Source organism: Leptidea sinapis, chromosome 11 (genome assembly GCF_905404315.1).
Source record: "Leptidea sinapis chromosome 11, ilLepSina1.1, whole genome shotgun sequence".
Taxonomy (NCBI): Eukaryota; Metazoa; Arthropoda; class Insecta; order Lepidoptera; family Pieridae; genus Leptidea; species Leptidea sinapis.
The window spans coordinates 5,123,537-5,145,446 of NC_066275.1; the positions used below are offsets into that span (position 1 = coordinate 5,123,537).

General features: G+C 38.2%; 1 protein-coding gene across 4 annotated transcripts in view; it reads right to left on the minus strand.

Moving 5' to 3' along the window:
- The window catches only part of LOC126966718 (modifier of mdg4-like), a 341,756-nt gene that overhangs the window by 48,513 nt on the left and 271,333 nt on the right, over window positions 1–21,910 (minus strand). The window contains exon 5 of one of the 4 annotated variants that reach the window (XM_050810947.1): window positions 8,210–8,585. The exons of 2 other annotated variants lie outside the window; for them this stretch is intronic. In XM_050810947.1, coding sequence (XP_050666904.1) covers window positions 8,353–8,585 — 233 coding nt within the window. In that variant the 3' untranslated portion in view covers window positions 8,210–8,352. Of the gene's footprint in view, window positions 1–8,209; window positions 8,586–13,005; window positions 13,857–21,910 lie in introns of those variants that run through there. One more of the 4 variants, XM_050810949.1, reaches the window with a different exon arrangement.

The window sequence follows — 21,910 nt, forward strand, 5'->3', positions numbered from 1 at the left end:
CATTAGTACAGAAATATATAATTCACAAATGAAATTGGAAAACATATAACATTTATCCTAGAAGTGAGGGTTATCACTTTAAAAACATAACAAATTGAATGTATAATTTGGGACAGGCACAGTGATCAGGTGTTCAATAGCCAAAAATAAATATAGCTGTTTTGTTTGTAAATATACTTGCCCGCCCTGCATCTAAGGATGCCATAAGTCTGTTTGAATCGATAAGTCTTATTGTTTGAACACTATAGATATAATTTGCTTTTGGTTTTATTAACTTTTTTTTTTGTTTATTAAGTTAAGAATTTTGTTTTTCTTTTGTCATTTTAATGTACTTAGATTATAATGGGGCTGACATGTACATACGTATAAAAGCCCTAAATCAATAAAGAAAAAAAATAAAGTTGTCAGCTAGGCAGCTGAAATAGGCATTTTACAGAACTTATGCACGACCCCATTTCTGATAATAAATAGGGGTTTGTCGTGATTATGATCTTCTGCCAAACGGAATATGGAATGATTCCTCTTATCAATAGTAAACCTCGCTTTACAAGTACCGCCAACTGTACATCGCCATCTTTCAGTCAAATTACTATTGCCGTCACTACAAAATGTATATCCGTTGAACATAGCAACAGGCTTGCCCTTCACGTTCTTGAAGAACTGAACTGAAATAATATTTTTTATAAATACCTTCTTGTCAAAGTGAAAAGAAATCAAGTATTATATGACGTAATAAACAATGCTCTATCTGACATCGTGTTCTTGTTGAGCGCTCATAACCAATTGTTAAATAGTTATTTATTTATCGTTTAACCTGTACGGTCATAGCATAATTACCCTAATTAAATTACTAATCAACATTAACACATAAAGAAAAAAAATTACTTAAATTGAAAAAAATTACAATCAAAAAATACTGCTGTCAAAGGGCGGGGGTATCGTCAATGAATTTCTCTCACGGACCTTGGTTGACGCAACCCCTACTCCCAGCATCTGTCCGATGCTGGGTTTGGCGAATGGTTTAGAGGAATATCAATACAGCGACCCTCTAAGCAAGGCCAGTGGACTATCCTTCTCGAGGTTGCCGCCCGTTTTTTTGGCCAAGTGCCTCCATAGAGTCATCAAATAATTTACACTAAGGTAATTGGCAGAACAGAAACCTCTGGCCGCCCTCCCCCAACCTACCCACACAATCCTTTCCTCCTTCACCTCACCTCGCGTGATCGAGAGGTCGAGGGCTCACTAACATCAGTGAGTAAGGAACTTGCGATCACCCACGTGTTTGTGCCGTGCGTGGATACCCGTAAGGAGGGAGTAAGGAATCCTGGTGGTTGAGCGGATAGCGGTCGGTCAGTTACCTGCTTGATGCAACACGCCTCTTTGGCCCTGATCTTCCTCTTTAACGGGCGGTCGGGGACTAGCCATTCTCGATCAATCGGCTGTGGCTTCCCGTCAGAGGGCTGCCGGCGAGTGACCCAAATCCATGTGGGTACCTATGGCCCGGTCGCGGATGTTGAGGTGAGCGCGGGAGTCTCTCTTCCTCACGTATGCGGCTTCTACATTACTCGGCCGTCAGTCATCAGGTATTCACGGTGAGGGTTACTATATCCTCGCAGTAGTCCTGGCGGACATGTACATCAAGGTGCATGACGTCCCCTACTGAGGCTCCAAGGCGGGTGGGGCACTGACGAGGATGAATCTTAATAAATCTCTACCCATGGACCAAAAGAGAAACTTCGACCAAAACAAACGAGCTGCTCCCTCGGGAGCGCTTAGCCAATCCGTCCAGACCACGGCTGCTCCCACAGCGCCGAAAGAGTCTTCCTCGCTGGATCTTTCCACCCTAAAGGAAGCCATACCGGCAACTACCTTCACGGACGATGCCTGGACGCTACCCATCAGGAAAGGAGATGCCAAGCCTACATACAAGGCACCTAGCAGGACCGCACGAAACCGCGCGCGAGCCGAGGCTAGGAAAGCGAGAATAAAAGCCGCTAAAAGCAACCCCCCCAAACCCAAAGAGGTTCAGGTAGACAGCGCTACTGGAGATAAAGGCGAGCCCGCAGGACAGCCGACTATCGAACCAGTAGCAGGCGGTAGTAAGCCCCAAAAAAGGCCACGAGGGAAACGCGCTGGCCGAAACGTTCAGGAGAGGGCGGAAGCTCGTGCTGCTTCCGGGCAAGGTCCACACCTACCCAAGGGCAGCAAAAGAGCTCGCCCGGATGACACTCTGTCACCCCGCGAGGACGTTAAACGTATGCGAACGAACCCGCGGCCCACTCCCAAAAAGGGCTCCGTAAATTACGCCGACATGTGTAAATCTAAAGATTTACTAGTCGCGATCATGCATGAGCCCTTCAGGGACATAAAAGCCGAGCAAGCCCAGGCGATACAGTCGGCAATAGAGGGTGCGATAGACGCAGAAGTCTGCGCCGCCACCTCTTCCACTGATCCCTTCAGGCTGCCCAGCTTCAGAGGCAGAGCCAACCATGGTGAGAGTACTCTCAAGCTTTGGTGCGAGGACACTTACACCGTGGAATGGCTTAAGAAGACTGTCTCCAAGATCACTTCACCACTTCCACACACCAGACTCGTGGTCAAACGCCAAGCCGACATCCCTAGGAAAGTCAAGGCGACCATGATCATCCCGAGGTTTTCCAAGGACGAAAATCTTAGCATGCTGCAGACCAGATTCGCCGGGCAGGATCCGTGGTACAACGTCCGCACTTGGAGCTTGTACCACATCCCAAAACCGGACGAAAGTGGCAGGGTGCGCATAGTCCTTGGGATACCTGAGGCAGATGTAGCTGAGCTCAAGAAGCGAGATCGCAGGGTCTCGTACAAATGCGGCTCAGTGTACGTAAATTTCCCCGAAGAGGAGGGTAAAGGCAGCGAAGCACCGAAACCAAACCCGGACGTGGCAGCGCAGCCGAAAATACCAACCTCGACCGCTCCTGAGGCGGCGCCCGACAACCGCATGGATGTCGTGCCGGAAGGAGGGCAGCAGCCCTCAGGTGCAGCCCCTGATGCTACACATCAGAAGAGGACCGACGGTGTCTCTATGACCGCCACTTGTAAAGAGGTTCGGACTCCCATAGAGACCAAATCGCGCTCCATAGACTGGTGGCAGCAAGGGGCCGGGGAAGAGGATCAGACAAAGGAGTTGGAGGACAGTCTACTGCACAGCGATGGCAGCCCAGACCGATCCACCTCCACTCCTTAAAGTCATACAAATCAACCTCCAGCACAGCTACACCGCGACGGCTAACCTGCGACGTTTGCTGGAGGGAAACACCGAGACTATAGCCCTAATCCAGGAGCCGTGGATTAGGAAAGGCAATATATATGGTCTCAACAACATCGGAGGCAAACTTTTAACTGCTACCGAAGGTAAACCACGTTCATGTATTTATACTCCACGACATGTAACGACCACCATTATAAATGAGCTATGTTCCAGAGATCTAACCGCTGTGAAGCTCCAGGCAGATGACCGCCTAGGCCTATCAGACGTGATCATAGCGTCGGTCTATTTGCCGGGGGAAGAGGAGGTACCAACACCGGAGCTCACCGCGCTAGTCAGCTACTGCGAGACAGAGACGGCTCGAAAATGGCTACTGGAACTGGTGCCGGCATATTCTCACAGGAACTAAACATACACATTTCCATACCCTTGGGCACACACAGCTCCATCTTCCAATGTGAGTGCGTAGCCATCAAGGAAGCCGCCAGCGTTATATTAAGAAGAAAGGTACATGGCCACAACATCAGATTTCTTTCTGACAGTATGGCGGTACTAACAGCGCTGAAGGGTACCACACACAACTCAGCACTAATACACGAATGTCACCAAACCCTGGAGCAAGTTGCCTCTTATAACCAGGTAACTCTGCAATGGATCAAGGGAAATAGTGGTTCGTTGGGTAATGATGCAGCGGATGAGCTTGCAAGGCGGGCATCGGCAAATACAGTGTCTGGTCCATTGCCACTTCTGCCACTGCCCTTCAGCCAAATGCGCTCATGGATACGCTCTCTCACCAACGACCTACACAACACCCGATGGATGAATGTCTCAAGCTGTAGACAGTCGAAGGTGGCGATACCTGCACTATCGCCCAAACTGACACGTAGACTTATGAGCCTCAACAGACATGACATCCGTATAATGGTGGGCACCCTAACGGGTCACACATCACTAAACAAACACCTTTTCACAATCGGCGTAACGGACAGCCCTAAGTGCAGAGGTTGTCTGACCGAAGACGAAACGGTCGCTCACGTAATCCTGGAATGTGCGGGGGTGGCCCACCAACGGGCAAAAAACTTAACCAATACAAGGTCGCTCCAAGAAGTCTGTGAACACCCCAGGAATGTTCTGAACTTCTGGAAGGAGCTGGGCTGGTTGGAGTAACCGGCCATTACTGCACGCAAAATGGACCCATGCTAGTGGTTTAATTGCGGAAACAGGAGCCCTATACCATTACCATTACCATTACTGCTGTCAAAAATCTTAAATAGAAAAAATCTAAATCTAACATCACGGACGAGTAAAAAAAGAAGGACTCCGCGCCGTGATATAAGCAAGTGAAGCACCGTTATGCTAGTGTGTGTGCGGTTACGGGGGATATTACACAATTTTTTCTCCCTTAAATAATCATATATGGCCACAAATACTTATATAGTATCGTTTTACACTTTATGACAACGCACGACATTTTTAAAATATTTTATTGAGACGCAAACTGATCTGTCACAAACGATGACAGTTCTCATAATGCCCGCCTATCGGCCTGTAGTAGTGTAAGAGTGTGCGTGGGGCTATGTATTTACACGTTAATCGGCTTGTTTTGGTGCTACACTGTAAGTAAGGTGACACGGAGTCTATTTTTTTACTAGTCCGTGATCTAACTGACTGAATCTGACCTGTGAGGTCAGCCCATTTATCATCAAATATGTCACAGATTGACACACGTGCGAGAGTGCGCGGTATGGGTGTCCTGGCGCGCGCTACCGTGGGACAAGTTGTTAAGTTAAGTTGCGTAAAGTTCGATCACTATAATTATTTTGAATAATTGGAAAGTATAGAACGGTGGCGTAGGGGCGCTGGGACTGGGGGGACACACGTTTTCACAGGTCCATTCCAGACGACAAAGATGTAAACAAACCGGCGCGAGCAAGAGTGCTCGGGCTCGGGGAGACAGTGTCGCTCGCTCGTGTTAATGTGAAGATACACCTTGGAATTACTCTTATACTCTTATACACTCCCGCACGCTCACCACATTTCCGCAGGGTCAGCTACATTCCCGCACACTCTTGTCAACGTGTGTGAAGGAACGCAAATGCATGCGCAAAATCGAACTTTGCGCACGATAATAGGAAAATTTACTTAAAAATCAAATGTATTATTTTAAATAGACATAAATGCATACCATTAACCCTAAATATCTAGATTTTATGAAGTGTATGTAGCTAACACTATTTACAGAAAGTGTGGCGAGACCAGCAAGACATTCAGCAGTTGGTAAGTGATACACCCTGCTTATTACAGTGCCAATAGGGATTCAAATTGCCAATTCAACATTCTGAGCCCATTGCATTGCCCTTGTCACTATGAGACACACGATGTTATCCTATTAGGCCAGTAATTTCACTAGCTATAACACCCTTCAAAAAGAAACATTATAATGCTGCACATTACTGCAGCCAACCAGTTGTGTGCAGATTTGTTACGCAGTTTGAAGGGCGAATCGCAGTGCCATCCAGATTTTAATTTTTTCAAGATTCCTGAGCGGCATTGCTTCAATTGTAATGGGCAGGGCTTGTCACTAAGCCTTTAAGAGAACGTCGCTCATTGATAAAAAGCAATTATCGAAAAACTACTAAGAGAAATGCAGGATTTTAATTTAATACTGTTTTTTAAATATGTCCTTGAAAAGTATCATCCCCATACAAAAGTTTCGTTGAGCCCATCAAATTCGACAGAAATTTATGAGAAGTAAATAAAAACACTACTGACCCTTTATTATGTATTAGATTATGCATGGCACAAAAGTGACAATTAGTAAAGAAATATATAATTCAGGACAGGCACCGTGATCAGGTCTTCAATAACCAAAAAAAATTTAGTTGTCAGCTGCCTATTTTACCGAACTGTCTATATTTTATGCACGACCCCATTTCTGATAATAAATCTGGGTTTGTCGTGATTATGTTCTTCTGCCAAACGGAATATGGAATTATTCCTCTTATCAATAGTAAACCTCGCTTTACAAGTACCGCCAACTGTACATCGCCATCTTTCAGTCAAATTACTATTGCCGTTACTACAAAATGTATATCCGTTGAACATAGTCACAGGCTTGCCCTTCGCGTTCTTGAAGAACTGAACTGAAATAATATTTTTTTATAAATACCACATCTCTTCTTGTCAAAGTGAAAAGAAATCAAGTATTAAATGACGTAAAAAAAAATGCTCTATCTGACATCGTGTTCTTGTTTAGCGCTCATAACCAATTGTTAAATAGTTATTTATTTATCGTTTAACCAGTACGGACATAGCTTAATTACCCAAATTAATTTACTAATCAACATTAACATACAAAGAAAAAAAATAATAATTTAATTGAAAAATTTACAATTAAAAAATACTGGTGTCAAAAATCTTAAATAGAAAAAATCTAAATCTAACATCACGGACGAGTAAAAAAAGAAGGACTCCGCGCCGTGATATTAGCAAGTGAAGCACCGTTATGCTAGTGTGTGTGCGGTTTCGGGGGATACTAATTACACAATTTTTTCTTCCTTAAATAATCATATATGGCCACAAATACTTATATCGTATCGTTTTACACTTTATCACAACGCACGACATTTTTAAAATATTTCATTGAAACGCAAACTGATCTGTCACAAACGATGACAGTTCTCATAGTGGCCGCCTATCGGCCTGTAGTAGTGTAAGTGTGTGCGTGGGGCTATGTATTTACACGTTAATCGGCTTGTTTTGGTGCTAGACTGTAAGTAAGGTGACACGGAGTCTTTATTTTTTTACTAGTCCGTGATCTATCATTGTAAATTTTCACAAAGTTTCTGAATCTGACCTGTGAGGTCAGTCTATTTATCATCAAATATGTCACAGTGAGGGGACGTGCGATAGTGCGCGGTATGGGTCACCTGGCGCGCGCTACCGTGGGAAAAGTTGTTAAGCTAAGTTGCGTAAAGTTCGACCACTATAATTATTTTGAATAATTGGAAAGTATAGAACGGTGGCGTTGGGGCGCTGGGACTGGGGGGGACACACGTTTTCACAGGTCCATTCCAGACGACAAAGATGTAAACAAATCGGTGCGAGCAAGAGCGGTCCGGCTCGGGGAGACAGTGTCGCTCGCTCGTGTTAATGTGAAGATAGTGCCAGAGATGGCGCACGCGTGTACACCTTGGAATTGCTCTTATACTCTTATACACTCCCGCACGCACACCACATTCCCGCACGCTCAGCAACATTCCCGCACGCTCAACGTGTGGGAAGGAACGCAAATGCATGCACAAAATCGAACTTTGCGCACGATAATAGGAAAATTTACTTAAAAATCAAATGTATTATTTTTAATAGACATAAATGCATACCTTTTACCCTAAATATCTAGATTTTATGAAGTGTATGTAGCTAACATTATTTACAGAAAGTGTGGCGAGACCAGCAAGACATTCAGCAGTTGGTAAGTGATACACCCTGCTTATTACAGTGCCAATAGGGATTCAAATTGCCAATTCAAAATTCTGAGCCCATTTCATTGCCCTTGTCACTATGAGACACACGATGTTATCCTATTAGGCCAGTAATTTCACTAGCTATAACACCCTTCAAAAAGAAACATTATAATGCTGCACATTACTGCAGCCAACCAGTTGTGTGCAGATTTGTTACGCAGTTTGAAGGGCGAATCGCAGTGCCATCCAGATTTTAATTTTTTCAAGATTCCTGAGCGGCATTGCTTCAATTGTAATGGGCAGGGCTTGTCACTAAGCCTTTAAGAGAACGTCGCTCATTGATAAAAAGCAATTATCGAAAAACTAATAAGAGAAATGCAGGATTTTAATTTAATACTGTTTTTTAAATATGTTCTTGAAAAGTATCATCCCCATACAAAAGTTTCGCTGAGCCCATCAAATTCGACAGAAATTTATGAGAAGTAAATAAAAACACTACTGACCCTTTATTATGTATTAGATTATGCATGGCACAAAAGTAACAATTAGTAAAGAAATATATAATTCAGGACAGGCACCGTGATCAGGTCTTCAATAACCAAAAAAAAATTTAGTTGTCAGCTGCCTATTTTACCGAACTGTCTATATTTTATGCACGACCCCATTTCTGATAATAAATCTGGGTTTGTCGTGATTATGTTCTTCTGCCAAACGGAATATGGAATTATTCCTCTTATCAATAGTAAACCTCGCTTTACAAGTACCGCCAACTGTACATCGCCATCTTTCAGTCAAATTACTATTGCCGTCACTACAAAATGTATATCCGTTGAACATAGTCACAGGCTTGCCCTTCGCGTTCTTGAAGAACTGAACTGAAATAATATTTTTTTATAAATACCACATCTCTTCTTGTCAAAGTGAAAAGAAATCAAGTATTAAATGACGTAATAAAAAATGCTCTATCTGACATCGTGTTCTTGTTTAGCGCTCATAACCAATTGTTAAGTAGTTATTTATTTATCGTTTAACCAGTACGGACATAGCTTAATTACCCAAATTAATTTACTAATCAACATTAACATACAAAGAAAAAAAAATAATTTAATTGAAAAATATTACAATTATAAAATACTGCTGTCAAAAATCTTAAATAGAAAAAAATCTAAATCTAACATCACGGACGAGTAAAAAAAGAAGGACTCCGCGCCGTGATATTAGCAAGTGAAGCACCGTTATGCTAGTGTGTGTGCGGTTTCGGGGGATACTAATTACACAATTTTTTCTCCCTTAAATAATCATATATGCCACAAATATTTATATAGTATCGTTTTACACTTTATCACAACGCACGACATTTTTAAAATATTTCATTGAAACGCAAACTGATCTGTCACAAACGATGACAGTTCTCATAGTGGCCGCCTAAAGGCCTGTAGTAGTGTAAGTATGTGCGTGGGGCTATGTATTTACACGTTAATCGGCTTGTTTTGGTGCTACACTGTAAGTAAGGTGACACGGAGTCTATTTTTTTATTAGTCCGTGATCTATCATTATAAATTTTCACAAAGTTGCAGAATCTGACCTGTGAGGTCAGCCTATTTATCATCAAATATGTCACAGTGAGGGGACGTGCGATAGTGCGCGGTATGGGTCACCTGGCGCGCGCTACCGTGGGAAAAGTTGTTAAGCTAAGTTGCGTAAAGTTCGACCACTATAATTATTTTGAATAATTGGAAAGTATAGAACGGTGGCGTTGGGGCGCTGGGACTGGGGGGACACACGTTTTCACAAGTCCATTCCAGACGACAAAGATGTAAACAAACCAGTGCGAGCAAGAGCGGTCGGGCTCGGGGAGACAGTGTCGCTCGCTCGTGTTAATGTGAAGATAGTGCCAGAGATGGCGCACGCGTGTACACCTTGGACTTACTCTTATACTCTTATACACTCCCGCACGCTCACCACATTTCCGCACGGTCAGCTACATTCCCGCACACTCTTGTCAACGTGTGTGAAGGAACGCAAATGCATGCGCAAAATCGAACTTTGCGCACGATAATAGGAAAATTTACTTAAAAATCAAATGTATTATTTTAAATAGACATAAATGCATACCATTAACCCTAAATATCTAGATTTTATGAAGTGTATGTAGCTAACATTATTTACAGAAAGTGTGGCGAGACCAGCAAGACATTCAGCAGTTGGTAAGTGATACACCCTGCTTATTACAGTGCCAATAGGGATTCAAATTACCAATTCAAAATTCTGAGCCCATTGCATTGCCCTTGTCACTATGAGACACACGATTTTATCCTAATGGTGGCCAGTAATTTCACTTTCACACCAGCTATAACACCCTTCAAAAAGAAACATTATAATGCTGCACATTACTGCGGCTAACCAAGATTTTTACTTTTTCAAGATTCCTGAGCGGCATTGCTTCGATTGTAATGGGCAGGGCTTGTTACTAAGCCTTTAAGACAACGTCGCTCATTGATAAAAAGCAATTATCGAAAAAATACTAAGAGAAATGCAGGATTTTAATTTAATACTGTTTTTTAAATATGTCCTTGAAATGTATTAGATTATGCATGGCACAAAAGTAACAATTAGTAAAGAAATATATAATTCAGGACAGGCACCGTGATCAGGTCTTCAATAACCAAAAATAAATATAGTTGTCAGCTGCCTATTTTACCGAACTGTCTATATTTTATGCACGACCCCATTTCTGATAATAAATCGGGGTTTGTCGTGATTATGATCTTCTGTCAAACGGAATACGGAATGATTCCTCTTATCAATAGTAAACCTCGCTTTACAAGTACTGCCAACTGTACATCGCCATCTTTCAGTCAAATTACTTTTCCCACCACTACAAAATGTATATCCGTTGAACACAGCCACAGGGTTGCCCTTCGCGTTCTTGAGGAACTGAACTGAAAATAATATTTTTTATAAATACTGCATGTCTTCTCATTGATACAGGTATTGTTATAGTATGGTCAGTCACTAAGTACAAGTTTAGAAACAAAATATATTACGATTAGTTTAAGAAAAACAAATTTTTGTTCAAAAATACTATACGTTTTATATTTTTTCATTATTATAATATAAGAAAAAATCACCTATTACTTATCTTAAATGTGCAAATTTGGAAAACCAAAGACAGCTTCAGGACAGTTGTCATCATAAAAAATTAATTTAATAATCTGATAGAAAATGAAAACCAACCGCTCATCATGTAGATTTGAAATACCAGAGGTGAAATGCGTTGAGATTTGAGAGGTTGAGAGGGAGTTGAGCAGCTTCAAAGGGCAGATTAAAACATTTCGGTTCAGAAAAACCGATAGATGATTCCCTAAAGTCTCTACACCAGGCAACAGTTTCTTTCGTAACTCGCTACTGTAGAATGCCAGACATTTGGCTAGATGTCCAGGGGTGAAATTCGGCTGCTGATATTAATGTAAACAACTCCTCCGAATAATACTCGTGAAATATGTGTTAGAACATGCAGAGAACGTAAACAACTCCATATCTCCCCGCAACGCCAAAGAATCATACCAATTGGGGTTGACTTATTGTCAGTCGATGATTCAAGCAACTTCATTGTATGACTAATAATAATAGTATCTTCACTTTTCTTTATTATTCCGGGAAAATAATAGGTAGGTTCTACAAAATTATCGATCTTTTAATAATAAAGCAGCTAATGTGATATTGTAAGAAAGTTATTTTTGTTGAAGAAATAAAAGCATTTCATTTTTAAACTAAAATTTAATTAGAAAACTGTTTTAATATTGTCATATTCATTAATAATAATATAAATCTATATATTATCAAAAACGATGAGATATTGTTGGTAAGGCTGAATTCTGAAGTCTGTACGGTTTTGTTGTGAACTGTACTATTGTCTGGAGAGCGGTCCGCTAGTCTGGTACCAAAGACCGCGTCATACGACTGGGACGCGCGGGAGCTAGTGACTAGCGCCCATTGGCTCGTCGCGTCCCACGGCGACCACTTGGCGCCACAGTGTTGCGGCGTGAGCGTGACGTCATGCACGGACAGCTTCCTGAGTGGTTGTTGGATCTCGTGTGATGTGTTGTTACTGCGGTATGGTGGCGTAACAATTGTAAACCAATATTTGCGACTGTATTAATCTGCGCCCGCCTTTAGCTGCCACGGATAAACACTGCCATGCACTTATTAAGCTGTTTTAAGCTGATGGTGTTGTTGCTTACGCTCTACATAAATAAAATAACAAATTTTAGATCTTCAATTAAAAAGCAAGCAAAATATATTATTTTCTATTTTTCTCTTGTTTCTGTGTTTTTAGCCTTATGCACAATACCATTTAGTATTAGAATTGTAGGCTTTTCATGATTATGATCTTCTACCAAACGGCATACGAATTTATTACTTCTTATACTAGTAAATCTGGCTCTGCAATTTCTTCCAAACGTGCACTGCCATCTTTCCGTCATTTTACTTCTACCATCACGGCAAAATGTGTATCCGTTCTTGACAGCCACAGGTTTGCCCTTCACATTTGTAAGAAACTGTACTGAAAGTAAAATTTGTTATTTTACTTGAAATATAATTTAAAAATAGTTAAATAAAATCAGAATTGCTCTACAAAATAGCGAACTAATAAGACAGGATATTCTAGCGATACTCATTACATCATTGTATTAAAATGACTTCACTTGATAGCGAGATACATTAATGAGAACAACTTTTAAATATCGTCAATTACAAGAAATGTTATCCATTATTTTATTCTATCTTTGAATTAGAGCATCATCTTCTTAGACAATTTCTTCACAAGTTTCCTCGCGGTTTCCTTAACACGATTTTCGCTCAAACACGATCCACTATTTGAAGATATTTTAAGTTTTAATTCACACACCATGACAATTATTGTCGTCCTAGTTGACTTTTAAAACATAAAACTCTTTAGCGAGATCAAACCTTGCATTTATTAGCATAGCTCATTCACTAATTAGCCATTCCTAGTTATAAAATATTACCATTAATACACTGTTATGAAGATTTAAATAACTTATATTATGTATGTAGATTACATTCCCAATACTATTATATTTATAATTTAAATGACTTCGGAAATTAACATTATTTATACATACCCAAGTTCGGCCATTGCGCAGTAATTTTCTTGGTCACAGGCAGTTCAAGTTCAGAGGAGTTGAGAGACTAATTGTGCATATTTTTTATCGCAACCTCGACAGTGCTTTTTCTGTATATGGATGATTGCTCAAATAAAGGCATTGAAATTGTTACAAAAGTACTTTATTTAAATAACGATAGATAGATAATAGCAGAGAATTCTATTTTATCAACAGTTAGTAACTCATTGTGTACTTATAATTTTACTACAAATATGTATAGTAAATCTAATAAAATTCTTATGTGTATATTAAAAAGCTCTCTTTGTTTCGATCCCACGGTAATGGGTTACAGTGTTTTCATTAGGTAATCTTTATCCATTCGACCAGTAGTGTTCCCAGGGTTGAATGTATCATCAATTAAGAAACATATTTATCAAAGTGATAGTATTAGATAATGAACCACTTGATGTTAAAAGAATCATCTTCCAATAAAAGTATCAAAAATCATCTAATTACATAACAAACTATGGCGTATCGTAATAGGATATGATATATACGAATTCAGCGGCAGGGATCAGGTGAAACAACTCCACTGAACAATTATTATGGTCAATACTGTAGAAGAAACATCAATAAGGAACGTCACTGTTCAACGCCAAGAGAGCGAGTAATTCACAAAGTACTGGACCTACAACAATTCTCTCTGCGTTGCACGCGGTTACATGGTTCGAGCCAGTCCAGAGATTATTATGTCTAAAACTTAACACAGAACTTACGCCAATTATACTCTATGAACAATTCCATTTTTTATTAATATTCTGGGCCTGTCGTGGCTATGTTCTTCTGCCATACGGAAAATGTTGTTACTATTTCTGATCACAGTGAATCTGGCTCTGCAAGTTCCGCCGGCGGTGCAACGCCATCTTTCTGTCTTATTACTTCTACCGTCCGGGTAAAATGTATATCCGTTGAGCACGCCTACAGGCTTTCCCGCCGTATTCATGAAGAACTGAACTGAAAGTTAACAAATTATTTTAATTCATCTATACGTATCAATATTTAAAAGAATCATTTTCACTTACAGAATAAGATTATTCAGATCAACTCTTAGGGATCGAATATCTCGACGAGCGTAAGCTTTGGACCAACTTAACAAAATATATTTAACGTGTCACTACTGCCCACTGGACGGGATAAAACCTTGAAAATATTATGGCCTAGTTGTACTCCAGAATTTAGTTAACTTTTAAATTATTATTACTAGAATACCAAGATTCAAATTTTTCGTCTATATGTCTATGAAGAAATCTCTTGTTATATAACATATTATATTGTTAAATTTCTAAAATTCATGTTATATTAGGGAATTTATTTATTTTTATAAACCAGTATATAATTAGTGAGAAATTTGAAACGACTGTGCAGATTGTTATAAGTAATTTTATATTAAGTGATTACCGCTCTCAACATCTCAATCACAGGAGCGTTGCCGTCTTTTTTTTATACATATAAGAGGAAGCTCACGAGCAAGAGGCTCACGGGAGGGGGAGTAGTGAGACAACTGCATAATAGCATCCACAACAAAAGGTTTCAAGAGTTGCGTTGCCGGCCTTTATGGTGGGAGTATGCTCTTTTCTTGAAGGTTCCTGAGTCGTATCGGTTCGGAAAAACAATAGCCGGCAATTGATTCCACAAAGTGACTCTGTGTGTCTTGCAAAACGCGAGGTTGTGGAATACTAGACGTCAACGTGATGCGGATTTTGACGTAAAGTCTGGTGGTGGAATTCGGCCGCTGTAATCAACCCGTACAGCTCCCCTGAGCACTCCCCGTGATAAATGCGGTAGAATTTGCAGGGAGAACCCACATCTCTACGCAACGCCAAAGACCAAGCCAATCGGGGATGACTTGATCGTCGATGATTCCAGCCCCTATTCGTTGTATGCGGTCTAATGGAAGAAGCTGATACTGGGGAGCGCCCACTCAGAGGTTAAAACAGTACTCCATGTGTGGCCAAATTAGCCCCTTAAATAGTTGCAGGCGGTGGCTTATAGTGAAGTACTGTCTCGCCTTACTGAGTACACCGAGCTTTTTAGAGGCCAGTTTGGCCTTCTCTTCCAAGTGACCACGGAACTAAACGTCGCTCGATATATCGACGCCAAGTATACCGATACAGGCTGTGGCAGCTAGAGGAGTGATCTCAAATCGATGGGATACGATAAAGGAAGACTTTTTATTATTGGGTGGAATAAGTATGTTAAGGAGCCTCACAAAGAGCCGCGATTAAAATCAAATGTGGGTTCTAGAAGGACGTCCCCCAAATCCTTAAATATATACTACAATCCAAGCAGTAATTTGAATAAGGTCATGTCTTTGATCGCACAAGATGTAAAAAAGCGAAGAAATCATGATGAAAACGCTAATATAAATAAACATTGAAATGCAAAATTGTTTCATTTCGATCCTTTATTAAGGGTGTTTTTAAAACTCGACAGGTTATAAAAATCTCAGTAATTTTCACTAGTTATTAATTTTCCAGAATGGACTTGTGTTACTTTGACAGATTAAAAGTTCCCACCACGTAAAAGAGCAGTGGCAACTTGCTTGCGCAGTGGCGATTTACAGAACAAATTGGTGGTATTTACATGGTATGATACACAGCTTCCATTCGAATAACGTGAGTGTTGATGGATTTATTCATTTAAGTATACTGTATCAAATGTGTAAGACATTTCATTAGTAAAGTTTATTTACGTAATGGTACAATTTTTTTTTTTAAATAATTACTTTTGTGCGTGACTCTGACTCTTCTGTCATATTACGCCATCGTTCATTATTTAAGTGATACCTTACTTAGCGGAAACTTATAGACTGGTTTAAAGGGCTCACTTTGGTTGGTATCATTGGTATAGCAACGAGTATGGTTGGTTTAAACTACAATGACCGAGAGAACTAAATCTTAAGAACAATTCCAGCTCGGATCATAATGTTGGGTTTAGGATGGTTATGTTCATCTCTTACGCGAACCATCATCTGAGTATTTTTGACCAGGTTGAACATTGCTCTGCAGGTTCGTCCCGTTGTACACCTCCATCTCTCAGTGTTATTTCCACCACCGTTGTGGTAGAACGTGTATCCATTGAAGACAGCTACAGATTTTCCCGACGGTTGCTTCAAAAACTGAGCTGAAATGAGATGAACTTTGTTATGTTAATCTAATTAAAATCATTGAATTGTGTTCTATTCTGGTTGCAAGGTGTAATTATGTGTATAACTCGTTTACCAAAGGATAAGACCTCGCTGGAATGTATCGCCTCTCCCGTTTCACCGCTCACCTCCCCGCGGTCGTCCTGTCGCGTCAATACGGTTCGCATCTGTCACCGATACATGTCTACTTTCGTGTTTGACATAATGTTCAGTTTTTGAATATCCTTGCTAAATTTTTGTAGTATTGTTATAATTTGTTTTGGTATAATTGTTACGTTGTTGAACTATGTAATTAAATTTTTCATATTAGACTCTTTTGGGCAGTCATGATTAACTAACTACGTATTATACCTTACTTTTTTTAGTTGGAACATTGTTTTGTGTTCCAGACAAAAGTAAGAAAGATTAAATAAAAAGTAATTACAGTGTTATTTATGTATTTTAAATCTCATCTTGAATCATTAAAATATGCCTTATACCGGTCTGTTATTATTATTACAATCATCAAATTTAACACAACATACCTTATTTTCAAAAACATTTTTTAAGTTTCCCAAATATTCTTAACATTGATGCTTTTTTGCACACCGTACTCATGAGACGCAGTTTCGTCATTAACGCCAGGTCTTCAAAGTAATTCCATTCTTTTACAAAACGTGCAGTATAGAGGAAGTGGGTTTCTTAAACAGTAACTAATGACAACCTGAGTACTCTTAGATCAAACAATTTTTTTTTTCAAAAATGAATTTCAAATAGTTAAATATTCATATATTATGATGTATATTTGTTATAATTACTACTATGGTATAACTTATTTTTAAAATTTAATGACATTGTGAAATATATATCTATATACACTCTAAACTGACCAGACCAGTAGTTTTAAAAGAACAGTCTCAGGTCTGGTCAAGACCTAGTAGGGCTACTTATCGTTAAAGATGATCCAAAAAGTCCAAATACGGCGTGGGTACATGGTTTTAAACCGGTTTTTTGGATTTCGATACCTACTATCCTATTTCATCACCAGTTCAGTTCAATTTTCATTCAATCACATTTTCAACAGAATTATTTAAAGGAGAACAACCACTTTTGTATGGGATATTGGGATAAAGTTCCTTGTACATAAACAAAGCATTGTAAACCAATTGCAAACATTAATGTTTTATTATACTTACAGTTTTTATTAGAGTTTGCTAGCTAGCGTGGTTCATGAGATATCATGGTTTTTATATTTCATTAAAGGTGCTTTATTCACACTTGCAGAAATTGTTGTAATACGTGTAGACGTGTAAATGTATAACGCGATGAAACCACAACATTCTACCCCTAGGATATACTCCTCTACTAAATTCTTTCCACCGAAGCGTGACAACGAAAGGTTAGGTAAGTTAGAAGGGTTAACTGCAATAATTTTATCTGATAATAAAGGTTTTCCTAAATAATTTCAACTAGAGCTAACCTTTTTAACCAGCTTCAAAAAAGGAGGAGGTTCTCAGTTCGTCAGAATAGTTTATCAAAAGAAATCACAATATCAATAATAAATATTTTGTGAACTTTATTTAATAATAACCTTATTTTCTACATCTTCTCTTAAAATTATTAATCGCAGAAAAAAAAAACAAAAAACAGAAACACTAAGAGTATAGCATCTTATGTCAAAGTCAAAAACAAACTATGATAGATGTAAGTTACATTGACAGTTGACAGATGATATTGATTTGAGATTTTACTATCAGCCACATCGAATCAACAACCATAATAATAGAAATAAATACCTTTTTAAATTCATGAGATCATTCCTTCTTAAAAACACTACTAGTATATCGTTTATGTGGATAAGTTATTTATACTAGACATAGACATACTATTTCTGTATTTATTTATTTTTGTAATGACGATAACATCGATGATAGATTAATAATAACTCGGTTCTCTTCCAAACAATTTAATAATTTTTAAATAATATTTTAAAACTTTCCTCACTAGCTCAGACTACTCATTTTACTCGTAATAAAACGTACAATAATCTAAATAAATGCTAAATATACACCTATAAAATTTGTGGAATTCTTTCAATTCCTGAGTCCATCACTAGATCTTTATTCATTTATTCAATGGGATCAATAATTACACTACTTTTAGAATCGTTTCTTGTTGTACAATCGGTTAAAAACAAAATTGCAGGCAGATATTTAAGAGTAAAAAAACATATAAATACTAACTTTTTTAACAAACCATTCTTCACTATACAATAATAATGTACTTCATTATGTTTTACAAGTCAGCAACATCTTATTACAAGCCCATATATAAGGAACGATGGCTAAAGAAAGATAACGAACAAAAGATAAAGAGTTTGTGTGGCGAGGCAAGTGCAAGAGAAAAGATACCTTTTTTCTTTTGCTGCCGTTCATTATAATGTGTATTCAGCCTAACTTACATTCCAATTATATGTTCACCGTAATGTGGAATGCTGATTATCCACTTTCACTACCTAAAGACGATTCCAGAATCAATAAATAAGAAGGGTTTCTCGTGGTCATGTTCATCTCTTATCCGAAGTACTATTTGATCATCTTTAGCAACAGTAAACCTTGCTTTGCAACTCCGTTTTGTGGAGCAACGCCATCTCTCTGTCATGTTACTCCTACCGTCAGGATAGAAAGTGTAGCCATTGAGCACAGCCACAGGGTTGCCAGCCGCATTCTTTAGGAATTGAACTGATGAATAATAAAGAATTAATTAACATTTTAATCTCTACATAATAGGAGCACATAAGATAGTCTTATTAATATATATTCTTTTGTTTTATATAAAATACATACATTGAATTAGTTGGATGCGATTACTTATTATGACAGTAATCACGACCATCATGTTCACGAATCATCCTTACACGAACATGAATTATAATTAATGTTTATACAGTTTATTTTATTGTACTTTTTATGAAATATTTTTACTGTTGTATTTACTTTTAACATGATTCATATATTATATTGGATGCAGCGCCTTACAAAATCATTTTGTTTTTGTATATTACAGCAATTGAAAATAATCTATTTGATTAAAAAGAGTGGCAGTTGAGTTTCTTGTATGTTCTTCTCACGAGCTCTACTTTTTCCAAACATATATTTATAGTGACGATTCATAAGCGCTTAGTTAACATCTAATTGAATAAGTTTATTTAACATTGACTTTGACTTATTCAATCGAGATTTTTAGTCAGACTCGATAGCAATAAAAATAATATATTACCCTACCCTACAGTACCTTCGTCAAGTGTCTGGTCTAGGAATACGCTCTGTAACACTATCATCATACACAAATAAAATTTGAAAAACAAAATTTTATGAACGATGCGGGATTCGAAGCCACGACCTCCGGCGTTCCGTGCCGGTGCTCTAACCAACTGAGCTAACCGTTCGAGTACCGCCTCGTTATAAAATTCTGTTTGCTTTGTTCAACTCTCAGGCCGTGGCTTCATCTACAGGATCCACTTTACATTTGATAACCTGCTCAACCCCAATATTTGCATATTAGGAAATTGACTTGAGATGTCGCTCTTGTAAATCTAAACAATAAGTTATGTTTTTTTTTAAAGTGATAACCCTCACTTCTAGGATTAATACACAAATAAAATTTGAAAGACAAACTATCATCATAGGTATCATGTCTAAAGCCTTAACAAGCAACTCGAATAATCGGTCTTTATATTTGTTATAATTCGTAATGCTCTGATATAATAAACACCCAGACAAAATCTAAATTATTAATACGATAGCGTAAGAATTGGTACAGTGAAAGTTTGCATAGAGAAAGTACAGAGAATTAAAATGAATGACATTGTTGACAACACTTATTGCAACAAATAAATTAATTTTTAAAACCAATCATAAAAAATTACGTCAGTATGGCAGGTGATGTTATTTAATCGTCTTTCTCTGCTTTTGATAAATGAAAAAAACCTTATTAACATTTGACATAGTAAATTTTATTAATGATTGTCAAATTAATGGCTACAGGCAACCACGCTCTATACACAAAGACAAATCACGTCGTATAAAAACAAAGCCGAAATATGGAACATGACACAAACAAGCTTCATAAGATACATAATAACTTTAAGGGTAAATGTATACACTTCTATAATAAAGTCCCAGCCACTGTTCAGGCATTATCTATAAATAAATTTAAATGTTTTATAAAAAAAAATGGCTCTGTCGTAAACCCTATTACTCCACTGCTGAATATCTAAATGATCGGACAGCCTGGGACTAGATTGTGATTATTTTATAGCGATAGAAATTATTGTACAATCTATACTAATATTATAAAGCTGCAGTGTTTGTTTGTTTGTTTGAACGCGCTAATCTCTGGTACTACTGGTCCGATTTGAATGATTCTTTCAGTGTTGGGTAGTCCATTTATCGAGGAAGGCTATAGGCTATGTTTGTTTATGTATATGTATGTTTTTTTTTTTCAAAATTAGGGATCCGTAATAAAATTGCTATTTTGTAACACAAGGTGTAAAATCGAAAACCTATTTTTGCGTGCGCTGCAAAAACTATTGACAATAGAACAAAATGATGTACAGGCTATAATATAGGCAATATTTTATTACTTATCGCGTGAATTATACTTTATATGGCAAAACAACGTTTGCCGGGTCAGCTAGTATTGTATATTTTTATTGAAACGAGCGCAAAAAAAGAATGCTGGGAGAATTTATTCCGCCGCTTCTTCTCTCTCAGAGCGCCATTTGTTTCCGAAGCGGTAGTAGTATCTAGTAATTATTAGAAATGACATCGAAAAGAATTCTAAAGGAATAAATTTTGAGAAAATAAATGCCTTTATGCCTTTACACCTTAATAAGCTTTGACTGCTATATCATTACGTTTTACGCATTTACTACAGTTTTTGAAAATATTCTTGATTATTTTATTAAGAAGCAATATAAAACATTTAATCATTTTTAAAATTATATTTACAGTTTATATAATTTATACTTTACAGTTACTTGGTTCGGACAGTGACAGTTGACATACGACTAAGGAGAAAAGTGTGCTTACGTTGACTTTAAGCCCACTTTTGCCGTTCCGCTATCAGACTGCGAAAGATATGTCCTTATATATCCATTTCGTATTGAACGTCGTTGGCTACAGGCGATGATTTTATATAACATATATAGAAAAATAAAATATGAACCACTTACAATTATTATATAAAGTTCCATTTTATACATCTATTAATAAAATAATCAATATTTTTATTTATTTATTCGACACCGTATTATATTTTCTTACACTAAATATTGTCTATGATTGCTTGCGAGCACCTTTTATTAATAATACAAAAAGGGTTACCAGGGCCCTATAGCTCAAAGCCTGCTAAATTTTGCGATCGCTTCGACTGCGTGATTTTTTATAATATTTTTTTGATTATTTTATATCATAAGTATAGTGTTAGTTAGTTAAAGTATGTTAGTTTTTGTGCGTCGTGTACTGGAATGAAGAGTATTTTAACATGCTCGTGTGTCTAGGGCGAAATAATTGTAACTACGCCGCAGCTCCTAAAGTTATGTACTTGACACTTCCACATGTGACTGTACACTACGGGCAGCGTCCATGCGAAATTTTTCGGGCGCCCTTCAAAAGTATCTCCAAAAAGAGTTACGGCACTCGGGGGGTGGTGTCTTTGTGGACAAGTGAAAGAATACGAGTTCCGTAAAATTTTTTGACACTGAGGAGGAAATGAGAGCCCGGAACGTTACAGTATTAGATACGATTAAGACTGTTACAACAATGTCTTGTAACGTTGCACTAAATGTATAGGAGTCAGTAGTGGTCACGTCTAGCAGAAG